Raw genomic sequence first — 12,063 nt, 5'->3', positions numbered from 1 at the left:
ACCTGAAGCACCACTTTAGCTAATGGGGTCTCCCGCTGCTGCCGTGCCGCCGCAGCGCGGTTTCTGTTCTCATCCTGAAGCAAAGTTCTTAACCCAAGGTACTATTTCTGGGTTAGCGGAGTCTGTAACCTGAAGTGTATGTAATCCGAGGTACTACTGTATTGTTTTAGACAATGCACTAACCCTGATGTCTATGTTCTCTCTTCACTGTTGAAGGCAGTATATGCCCCTGAATACCATTGGGTGGAAATTGCTGGTGGTGAGAGCACTCGTGCTTTCTGTTTCCCATAGACATCTGGTTGGCCACTGTAGGAACAGGATTCTGGGCTAGAATGGGCCACTGGCCGGATCCAGCAGGGATCTTCTTCTATTCTTTTGATTCCTGCCCATCTTACATGCCACTGCCTGAAGAACCACCTACTGAATGATAAATAAGTTGATCACAGGAGCCAAGTTGGTGCTTACAAATTATTCATTTTTGTTCTTTCTTTCCTTGTTTTCTACTCCAGTTGCAGAATTGCTGGCTGCACCAACCTTAGGAGAACTCTCTGTCTCTGATGTCACCAGTGAGTCTGCCCGCCTCTCCTGGACTGTTCTAGCCGGGAGATTTGACTCCTTCTTAGTCCAGTACAAGGATGCTGAAGGCAAACCCCAGCAGCTGCCCTTGGATGGTGGCACCTATGAGACTACCATCTCTGGCCTGTCTCCTGCCCGGCGATACAAGTTCAACCTCTACGGGATTGTAGGGCGCAAACGCCTTGGCCCTGTCTCTGCCGACACAGTCACAGGTCAGCACATGGCTCTTTGGCATGAATAGGGCATTGGGAGTGGTGGTGTAAATTTGGTTCCGTTCACATGAAAAGCTACTTAATTTGCCCTTCCCAAAATGACACACAAAGCGAAACACAACTGATCTTCAAAATCTGCACTCTTCCAAATGTTGCAGTGTGTATGATACCAAAAGAACAAAATAATGTGCACACAAACGTGCAGATTTGGGGGAAGTGGGAATAAAAATGTCTATGCTCAAGAAAATAACGTACGAAAATGTAGTTATGTTGGCTGAAATATACATTAAAATGTGTATATTAGGCAAAATTTCATACAAATTTAAGACCGGCAACAGCCATTTTGCACACATTCAGAACACACGCAACCATGCACGTGTGCATTGCTGAGAGCCTGGAAATGGCAGGAAAGGGGGGAGGGGACTAGAGTGGGCATCTACATGCACCGCCATCATGCGTAATGACTTAGAACGCAACCGCTGTGCAAATTGGGTGTTACCTGTATGTGCATTAGGAAGTAGGCACAATAAAATGCAGGCAAATTCTCACACAGACTTTTAAAAAATCATTAGAAACTGATGCAGAAGTTTGGAAAACCAAAAATTAGGGGAAATGGGAAACAGAAACTGAAAGTATCAAGTCTGTCCCTCCCTCGGCATGTGTCTGGCTATATTAAGCTATTTCACATATTTCAGACAAAAATGTATATGCAGATCCATATAAAAAAAGACTAAATCATCTCTTTTCAAAATGAACATTTACTGGGCCTGGTGCTAATACAGGCAATAATGAGGTAAATATTGGAAGCCTAGGGGATTCTGCCAAGGTAGCAGAAACTGGGTCACTTAGGGGGGCCCTTTGATTTTATTTGTATTTTTACCTGGTGTTGAACTACACTCACCAGCACCGCTGCCATTTAGATTTCCCTCAAGGCAATGCCTGCAATGCATTATCATTGCATTGTGGGAAAATTCCAGTGGTCCCTCTGCCGGTGAGTCCGGTCAACCAGACCTCACCCTTCTTTGGCTGGCCCCACTACTACTGGGCCATCCTGCCCTACCTGCAGCTAGATGAGCTTGGCACCACTGGGGAAAGGAGGTGGCGAAGCAGGCCAGTGCTGCTGGTGGAGGGGGTAGGGGTATCAGCCGACGGAGTTTGCCCTGACTCTTGGTGCTGGCCCTGAAGAAGCAGTTTGGGTGGAGTTTCATTCTATGTGTGAGATTTTGAGCAGGAAGTTAACAAGGGGGTGTTAACTGTTTTTCTTCCTATGGAGGCGAATTTGTGAAGCTAAGTTCCTCAAGAGGAGGGAGCGACTCCTAAGGCAGCTTAAGGCTCTAGATAGCACCTGCCCTGTCTCAGACATGCAGCCTCAGCTGTGTTTCTCACATGTCAATTGTGAAAATCCCTGGTGGTGATGGAATTTGAACTCGGCACTCTGAGCTTCGAGCCTAATTTATTTGCCTCTGAACCCCGCATACAGTGGTACCTCAGGTTACAGACCCTTCAGGTTACAGACGCTTCAGGTTACAGACTCCACTAACTCAGAAAGAGTACCTCGAGTTAAGAACTTCAGGATGAGAAAGAGAAATCACGCAGTGGCAGCGCGGTGGCAGCGGGAGGACCCATTAGCTAAAGTGGTGCTTCAGGTCAAGAACAGTTTCAGGTTAAGAACTGACCTCCAGAAAGAATTAAGTTCTTAACCTGAGGTACCACTGTACTAGCTGAACACAGATTTAATTCCTATTTGTTTTTAATCTCATGGCCTCAGCAGCTGCAGTGTCTGGCGAAGGCCCAGCGAAGCCCAGCCTAGAAGAGCTCTCTGTCTCAGAGGTCACCAGCAATTCCGCTCTTCTCTCCTGGACTGTCCCCACTGGGGACTTCGACTCCTTCCTGATCCAGTACAAGGATGCAGAGGGCAAACCCCAGGCGCTGACCGTGGAGGGAGTTGCTCGCGAGGTCACTGTCCCCAACCTGGTTCCTTCCCACAGATACAAGTTCAATGTCTATGGGGTCGTTGGCCGCAGGCGCCTGGGCCCTATTTCCTCTGAAGCCACCACAGGTCAGCAGAAGTCTTCTCTCTCTTTTCCTGTTTTAGGGGCAGAAAGGAGGAAGCAAATTCTCTCAGTGACATCCTCTCGCCTTCTAAGCTGTGTCTGCATCATCCCACTTCCATTTACAATTTGCTTTTTCCCACAGCTGCCACACATGGGGTCAACATCTTCATCAAGCTATCCACTACGTCCCCAAGGTCTCGTTCCTGGCCTGTCAATGTCAGTTCAGTTCCCACGAGTGTATATGTGAAATCAATATTATTATTTATTTTTTTGCCCTGACATCCAGTACTTTATACTGACTTACGTTAAATTGCTCTTGCCACTTTACTGCTTGTTCATTCAGTTTGGAGAGGTCCTTTTGCTCACCCCTAACTCTTGATTGTTTAGAAGCAAGTCAAAAAGCACAGGTCTCAATGCTGTTCCTCATGGGACTCCACTTTCTACTTTTCTCCATTCGGAGAACGTTTAGTCTTATGCTTCCTGCTACTTAACCAATTAGAGACGCGGGTGGCGCTGTGGGTTAAACCACAGAGCCTTGGACTTGCCGATCAGAAGGTCGGCGGTTCAAATCCCTGTGATGGGGTGAGCTCCTGTTCCTCGGTCCCTGCTCCTGCCAACCTAGCAGTTTGAAAGCACCTCAAAGTGCCAGTAGATAAACAGGTACCGCTCTGGCGGGAAGGTAAATGGTGTTTCCATGTGCTGCTGTGGTTCGCCAGAAGCGGCTTAGTCATGCTGGCCACATGACCCGGAAGCTGTCTGCAGACAAACGCCAGCTCCCTCAGCCAATAAAGTGAGATGAGCGCTGCAACCCCAGAGTTGGTCACGACTGGACCTAATGGTCAGGGGTCCCTTTACCTTTACTTAACCAATTCCTGATCCACAGAAGTTTCATGAACATCTCTTAAAGAGTCTTTCATTGTGAGGAGGCAATGCTTTCTGATTTATGGGGGTGGGGCGTTTTGCCAAAAAATTGTTTATTTTAAAATACGAAGGGGGAGGGTATACAGGCAAACTATTGGACTATGGTTGTGCACACAATTAACGATTTACAATGAGGCTGTGCTGTTCTTTTTCTCGGTATGGATCAAAGCTGGCTTGGGGGGAAATGCTGTACCTGTATTTCCTAAGCAATGACAGGAAAGATATAGGATAGATATGGATCAAGGCTCACTTCATGTGTATCTCTCTACCCAAACCAGCAGCAGGAGCGCTCTAGATGCAGAGTAAACTGGAGTGTGCACACAGCCTGAAACTCGTTCTCTCCTTTTTCTTATTCCCTAATTTCCCATTTCCTCCCTCCTATAATGGACGGTGTTATGAGCAGCTGTGTTGAAGGAACTCTGCCACAAATGCACATTCGCTGCCCTATTTGCCTTTCTGTTATCTTGCAGGAATTTTCTCCCATCAGGATGTGTTAGTCTGTCTGTGCTTTCCACCCTGTACTTGATAGCAAAATGATCCTGGTGGTTCCTTTCTCACAACGGCGGGACCTTTACCCCTGTTCCCACTCCCCATTTTTTGTTCTAGCTGAAGCCGAGGAAGACAACAAGAAGAGAGAAGAAGATGAAGATGATGGAGAGAGTGAGCCTAGCTTGGGGCAGCTCTCAGTCTCAGAAGCTAACAGCAATTCAATCCGTCTTTCCTGGAGTGTCCCAACCGGGAATTTTGACTCCTTCCTTGTTCAGTACGAAGATGGAGAGGACGAGCTGCAGACCATGCCTGTGGACGGTGGTTCCCGTGAGGTCACAGTCTCTAACCTGTCTCCTTCCCAGCGATACCGGTTTGACCTTTATGGACTCTCTGGTGGCGAGCGGCTTGGCCCCGTATCCACTGATGCCTCCACAGGTCAGCAGTGCACACACAAGGCCCTTGCCCAAGTCCTAGAGAGAAAAGTCACATCCACAGCATACACTTCAAGCACTATCACCCTGGGAACTGTAGTTTAAGGGTGCTGGGAACTCTAGCTCTGCGAGGTCAGCACTCTTAACAAACTGCAGTCCGCAGGATTCTCCATGACTGCTAAAGCGGTCTAGTAAGTGCTTTAAATGTATGCTGTGGATGTGACCAAAGCAAATTGGCTGTTCATTCCTCTGCTGGAGGATTTACACTGTTTTCCATTTTCTTTTAGTAGATAGACATGGGATAAGGGAGAATGTCCATTCAGTTTGCATTCTGAAGTGAAACTACCAAAGTCACACTTCCCAAAACAACATGCAAGCCAAAACATAGCCAACCTTCATAATTCACACTTCTATGGATTTTAAAGAGGGACGCGGGTGGCGCTGTGGGTTAAACCACAGAGCCTAGGACTTGCCAATCAGAAGGTCGGCCGTTCAAATCCCCACGACGGAGTGAGCTCCCGTTGCTCGGTCCCTGCTCCTGCCAACCTAGCAGTTCGAAAGCACGTAAAAGTGCAAGTAGATAAATAGGTACCACTCTGGTGGGAAGGTAAACAGCGTTTCTGTGCGCTGCTCTGGTTCGCCAGAAGCGGCTTAGTCGTGCTGGCCACATGACCCGGAAGCTGTACACCGGTTCCCTCGGCCAATAAAGCGAGATGAGCGTCGCAACCCCAGAGTTGGTCACGACTGGACCTAATGGTCGGGGTCCCTTTACCTTTACCTATGGATTTTAAACCCAACCAGTGTGTACAAGAATGCATATACTGGAGTAAAGTGTGGATAAAATTTCACATATTGTGTGGTGAAAATACCACACAATAATTGCACTGTGGTCGGCGGTTCGAATCCCCGTGGCGGGGTGCGCTCCCGCTGCTCGGTCCCAGCGCCTGCCAACCTAGCAGTTCGAAAGCACCTCTGGGTGCAAGTAGATAAATAGGTACCGCTTACCAGCGGGAAGGTAAACGGCGTTCCGTGTGCTGCGCTGGCTCGCCAGATGCAGCTTTGTCACGCTGGCCACGTGACCCGGAAGTGTCTCCGGACAGTGCTGGCCCCCGGCCTATAGATGTGAGATGGGCGCACAAACCCCAGAGTCTGTCAAGACTGGCCCGTTCGGGCAGGGGTACCTTTACCTTTACCTAGGGGAAATTGCACTTGCAAAAATGTGTATATGAAGAGAATTTTGCCCTAAGATGCAGATGAATTTTCATGAGGATGTTATATACTTTTTAAAGAAATGAATTCGCTCCATCCTTGTCATCATTTTGGCTGCTCTTTCCTGAACCTTTCACCACTTTACAATGCTCTTTTTAAGTGACCAGAGCCTCACATAGTATTCCAAGTTATTTAAAAACCCTGCAACCAGGATCAATAAAACTATGCCTGTCTAAGTATTTTCCTGTTCCTGAAGTGCAATCTACTGTACAATTTTGCACACCTCACAGCCAGAAGTTGGTTGATCACGGAAAGGGTGCTCCGCTAACATCTACTGTTGACTTTCTTTTTTTTTTTTCAGCTCCGTTGACACCAGTGACGGAGAGGGGGGAAAGAGGAACGCCACCTCCAGGGTCTGACTTTGGGCAGCTCTCTGCTTCTGACGTCACCAGCGACTCTGTCCGCCTCTCTTGGGATGTCCCCTCTGGGATCTTTGACTCCTTCCTGGTCCAGTACAAGGATGCTGACAATAAACCACAGGCACTGCCTGTAGATAAGGAGACCAACTCTGTTGTGATTTACTACTTGGTGCCTTCCTACAGATATAAGTTCAACCTCTTTGGCTTGTCTGGACGGAGGCGCTTTGGCCCAATCTCAGTCATTGTTGTCACAGGTCAGCAGAGGATCTAAAAATGGATGCCATTCTCTCTGTAATTTCAAGACAGCTGTTTTCTCCAGTCCTCTGTTTCCTCCCTCCGCTTTCCCTTTCTTACTGCTTTGGTTGCAGATCTCTTTTTCAGAAAACGAACCAGCAGGAAAGTCCATCTTTCCTTGCATCAGGCCTTCTGTCTGGCAAGATGGTGACAAAGGAAGTATAAGGAACAGCAGCAAATACTATTTCAGATACTATTTAATTATTACTATTTTTAAAAAAAACATCCCAACAGTTTACATAATTAATTATTATTATTATTTTAAAAAACCATCTGAACAGTTTACATAAAATGTCGACAGATATTCATCAGTAGCAATACAAGCAGACTTCTGAAATGGAAAACGTAATAAAATTATCAAAATATAGATTAACTTTTCAAAACAAATGTGCATCATATAGTTTACATGTCTAGGAAGGCTGCCTAAACAATAAGATTTTTAGCAGGTGTCACAAACAGTGACAATGGAGGCAATTTATTGAATATTTACAGACAAATTGTAAACAGCTAAAAAAAATTAGCAGGATTGCTGTTATAAACTGCAGCTACATAAGAGTATATTTTTTAAGAAGATAAATAAATGAGAAAGTTAATTTAATTTGGATATGCAGAAGATATTAAAAATAAATTTAAGGAACTGCAGAAAGGGGGAAGGAAGTCAAGTTTTAAAATGTCAAAATGACTGTAAAAGCAATGAAATGTATATATCTGAAAAGTATAAATAATTTTTTAAAAAAAACAGTACCTACCAAAAATCAATAGGCAGGGAGTCCTAAAAAGCAGGTCCTGCCACACAAATATATCAATTTCTAACAAGTGCAGAATGTAAAAGTGTCAGTTCCACATAGTGGGCACATATGGGGTAAGGTGGCCCTCAAAATAAGCTGGTCCCAAGAGCAACATATGGGTCAGAACCTACTTCATCCATTGAACAGAGTATTATCTTCAGCTGGCAGATCCAAATATAGATAGATATAGATACTGAGTTGTAGCCAATGAAGTAATTTCATTAGCTCAAAGAACTTCCCCTTGTGCAGTGGGCCTCCTCCCTCTCTCTCTGGACGTTCTCCCAAATCTCTAGAGCAGATTTGGGAAGGTACAGTGTGAGAACATAGCAGAAGAAGAACCTGCTGGAAGTCCTTGTGTTAATGGGACAGCTCCGTTAGGTGCCAGGCATGGTTACCCACTCCCCATTTCTCCAAGCAGTGAGAAATTCCCTTAGTTTTGTTGTTGTTGTTTAGTCGTTTAGTCGTGTCCGACTCTTCGTGAGCCCATGGACCAGAGCACGCCAGGCACTTCTGTCCTCCACTGCCTCCCGCAGTTTGGTAAATCCCTTAGTTTTAGTTCCCTTCAAATGAGGGAGTACTGAAACATGTGGGGTCGTATCCAACTACGTTCTACTCAAGAGTAGACCCACTGAAATTAATAGCCTTTAGTTATCATTGTTGTTTAGTCGTTTAGTCGTGTCTGACTCTTCGTGTGACCTCATGGACCAGAGCACGCCAGGCACTCCTGTCTTCCACTGCCTCCCGCAGTTTGGTCAAACTCATGTTGGTAGCTTCGAGAACACTGTCCAACCATCTCGTCCACAGTCGTCCCCTTCTCCTTGTGGCCTCCATCTCTCCCAGCATCAGGGTCTTTTCCAGGGAGTCTTCTCTTCTCATGAGGTGGCCAAAGTATTGGAGTCTCAGCTTCAGGATCTGTCCTTCCAGTGAGCACTCAGGGCTGATTTCCTTAAGAATAGATAGGATTGATCTTCTTGCAGTCCATGGGACTCTCAAGAGTCTCCTCCAGCACCATAATTCAAAAGCATAAATTCTTCATCAATCAGCCATCTTTATGGTCCATCTCTCACTTCCATACATCACTACTGGGAAAACCATAGCTTTAACTATACGGACCTTTGTTGGCAAGGTGATGACTCTGCTCATGCCCATTAATATAAATAGTTCTGCTCTGAGAAGAACTAACATTGGGTTCAACCCATGCTGTCCTTATTAGGGATGGGGAGAATAATAGAACTGTAGAGTCGGACAGGACCTCTAGGGTCATCTAGTCCAACCCCTGCAATGCAGATTTGACCCTACCTCATTTGCACTTCCCAAAGCAGCACCGCTGAATTGTCATGAGTGTTTAAAATGTGCAAACTGCCACAGAAGTCTGGAGAACTGAATCCAGGATTTGGAAAATGGGAAACTGAGAGACACCAACAATAACAGATTTGTCTCTGGTCCTTGGGATGTTTATTTTGATTTATTTATTGCATCTATGTGTAGTGTACACTCTTCCTCTGGTAGAATATCTGAAGGCCAATGCCCACTGCTATGTTATCCCAGCATCGGTCCCTCACTTGCCATTTCTGTTTTAATTCTCGCAGCAACACAGCTAAAGAGAGACGAGGTGGATGCAGAGGAATCTACCGGAAGGGAACCCCGATTGGGACAGCTCTCGGTCTCGGAGGTCACCAGCAACGCTGCCCGTCTCTCATGGAGCGTCCCTGAAGGAAGCTTTGATTCTTTCTCTGTTCAGTACAGAGACGCAGAGGGAAAGCCACAGGCGCTTCCTGTAGGAGGGGGCTCCCGTGAGGTCATTGTCTCCAACCTGGTCCCCTCTCACAAATACAAGTTCAATCTCTATGGTATCTCTGGAAACCAGCGTTTGGGACCCATATCGGCCACTGCTGAGATGACAGGTCAGCAGCACCTCCGGGAGAAATTGAAGGGGCTGTGTACTAATGATTTCACCTCCACACTCTAACTGATTTTCCCCCATTATTACGTTTTATTAGGTCCCTAAAACCCTCAGGGAGGATCAGTGCCTGTCCTGCTGTCTTTCTTTCTTTCCTGCTCGTTCCTCCCCTTATAGGGCAAACAAGCCACTGCCCCACTGGACTCCGCCTGTCCTCAGCTACCCCCACCTGTCTGCCTTCTTACAACCACCCCACACGGTGGCACAAGCTGTCAGCTTTCTCCTCCTCCTTAGCTTTTGCATTGCTCTTGTCTCACAGGGCAGGAAGAAGGATCGGAACAAATCTAGAATTCATTGGCTCTGCTTGTCATTGCCTCTGGCTCCACCTACTGTTGGCCTCCTGCCTTACGCACCACCAAACCCAACAGATACCAGACACCACCAGTTCTGGCTTGCCCCTCTGATGTCTGGCTCCTCTCTCACCCCACTCTGGTGCAGTTGGTCAAGCCTTGACAACTTCATTTTGCAAGGAACACACTAGCATGAAGCCTTGATAGATCACTATCAAGAGCCAGTGTGGTGTAGTGGTTAAGAGTGGTAGACTCGTAATCTGGTGAACTGGGTTCGCGTCTCTGCTCCTCCACATGCATCTGCTGGGTGACCTTGGGCTAGTCACACTTCTCTGAAGTCTCTCAGCCTCACGCACCTCACAGAGTGTTTGTTGTGGGGGAGGAAGGGAAAGGAGAATGTTAGCCGCTTTGAGACTCCTTCGGGTAGTGATAAAGCGGGATATCAAATCCAAACTCTTCTTCTTCACTGTGCAGCATACAGACACGCCATATCTAGCCCTAGAAATTTCTGGCAGCTTGCATGTAGATGTGGGAAGTTTCCAACTGCATGTCACAGTTTCCCAAATTTCCCTACCTATTGTGCTAGCATGCTTTCCCGCCTCTCCTCTTCCTAAAGCTGGCGAGACCTGTAGAAGGCGAGAAACATCCCTAGCAAAGATACCCCAGCAGCATTCTCTCCCTCACCATCTTCGTTTTAACTCTAGCCACAGATCCTGACGTGCAAGCGGTGGAAGGAAAGGTGGAGCCTCGCCTGGGACAGCTCTCGGTCTCGGAGGTCACCAGCAATGCTGCCCGTCTCTCATGGAGCGTCCCCGAAGGAAGCTTTGATTCTTTCTCTGTCCAGTACAAGGACACAGAGGGAAGACCCCAGGCACTTCCTGTAGGAGGGGGTTCCCGCGAGGTCATTGTCTCCAACCTGGCCCCCTCTCACAAATACAGGTTCAATCTCTATGGCATCTATGGAAACCAGCGTTTTGGACCCAACTCTGCCAATGCTGTGACAGCAGGTCAGCGGCAACTCCTGGAGAAATTGGGGTGCTGGGGAGTACTAATGATTTCACCCTCCCTATTCCTTAACTCAACTTTTCCTCTTTAATAGGTTCTAGGTCAACTGCTAAGTTTCTGAAACCATCTGTGGACGGATCACTGCACGTCTTTCTTTCCTTCTTTCCTCATCATCTGCTCATTCCCCTCTCCTGATAGGGTTCAGATCCACAGAATGCATGAAAATTTCATAATGTGGTTTTGGATGGGCACAGAAGTCAGCGTCCTCTGATTCACAGCATCTGTGTCACACACACACACAGAGAGAGAGAGAGAGGGAGAGTTTCTTGACCTTGTGGTTTAATATAGAAGCTTACTGAATGCATCCAAATTTTGCAATTGGCAACGTCAGAAAGGGAGCCCCTCTCTATTGAGGAACTAACTTCCCCTCAGCCTGAATTTGTGCCCTTATTTGCTGGAACTTCTGGGACCTGACTGTTTCTATACTGAGTGTGGTTGTTTGCTTGGATTTAGCATTGCTTCAATTGTTTTGTTTTAAATGGTGTATTTAATTTGTTCGTTGACCACAAAAAGTATACTGTGGCATGAAATCCTAATTTACGGTCCCATGCCACAGCATCCTTTCTGTGGGCGATGAACAAATTAAAAACACAATTTAAAACAAAACAATTGAATCAATACCATGCCCAAGCAAACAAGATGCAGCACATTACAGCTATAACCATACCATTCTAATCACAAGAGGGCCAGCAGTCTCATTGGAGATGGATTAAAATCTGGTCCAGCCCAGTTCTGAATGGGAGCAGGACTGGGTCCATCCCACCCCATTCCTGTATGGATTTTAAAGCAAAAATCTTTTAAAGTCTCAGAAAAGTACAGAAATTTAAAAGTACTTGTTCTGAGGCAGCCTCTGTCCCTCTGAAATGTATTTATTTCTTTTTAAAGGGTAATTAAGCCACCCACAAGGCTCCTTGCTGCCACATTCTTTGGATGCAATGCAGCAAGTCCCCTAGAAGCAAGAGCTGGGGAAGAAATTGGGTTCAGTTCTCACTTTAATCTGAACCTACCCAATTCCCACCTTCTGAAGCAAGAAGCAAACAGAAAAGCAGCCATCCTTTGAAACTGGCACTTCTCCAAATTTTGCGAAGCAGTTCTCCAGCCAAGCAATGCATTCAAAAACGCATAAAGTGTGCATTATAAATGCATATATTAGTGAAAATGACATAAAAATGTGCGTTAACAGGAAATACAAATATCAGGGGGGAAACACTTTGCAAAAATACATTGATTAGGTGAAATTGCATAGAAAAATGTGTATTTTTATGTTTTTAAAGCTCAGACAAACACTTTAACATAATATAACTATACAGACAAAGATTTTTTTAAGTTAAAAAAAGAAAAATGTGCATTTTAGA

At 46.2% G+C, this 12,063-nt stretch overlaps 1 protein-coding gene across 22 annotated transcripts in view; it reads left to right on the top strand.

Annotated features, from left to right (window-relative positions):
- Positions 1-12,063, top strand: part of TNXB (tenascin XB) — a 124,720-nt gene that overhangs the window by 85,391 nt on the left and 27,266 nt on the right. For 16 of the 22 annotated variants that reach the window (XM_082206860.1, XM_082206859.1, XM_082206845.1 and 13 more), the window contains 6 exons: positions 510-788; positions 2,557-2,847; positions 4,370-4,687; positions 6,254-6,565; positions 8,983-9,297; positions 10,348-10,650. In XM_082206860.1, the coding sequence (XP_082062986.1) occupies positions 510-788; positions 2,557-2,847; positions 4,370-4,687; positions 6,254-6,565; positions 8,983-9,297; positions 10,348-10,650 (1,818 nt within the window). The remainder of the gene's footprint in view (positions 1-509; positions 789-2,556; positions 2,848-4,369; positions 4,688-6,253; positions 6,566-8,982; positions 9,298-10,347; positions 10,651-12,063) is intronic. The other 6 variants (XM_082206863.1, XM_082206849.1, XM_082206853.1 and 3 more) reach the window with 5 other exon arrangements.

This window comes from Podarcis vaucheri (genome assembly GCF_965113315.1).
Source record: "Podarcis vaucheri genome assembly, chromosome: 2".
NCBI lineage: Eukaryota > Metazoa > Chordata > Lepidosauria > Squamata > Lacertidae > Podarcis > Podarcis vaucheri.
The sequence above is the reverse complement of the archived record's forward strand: the minus strand, read 5'-3'. Positions and strand labels throughout refer to the sequence as shown.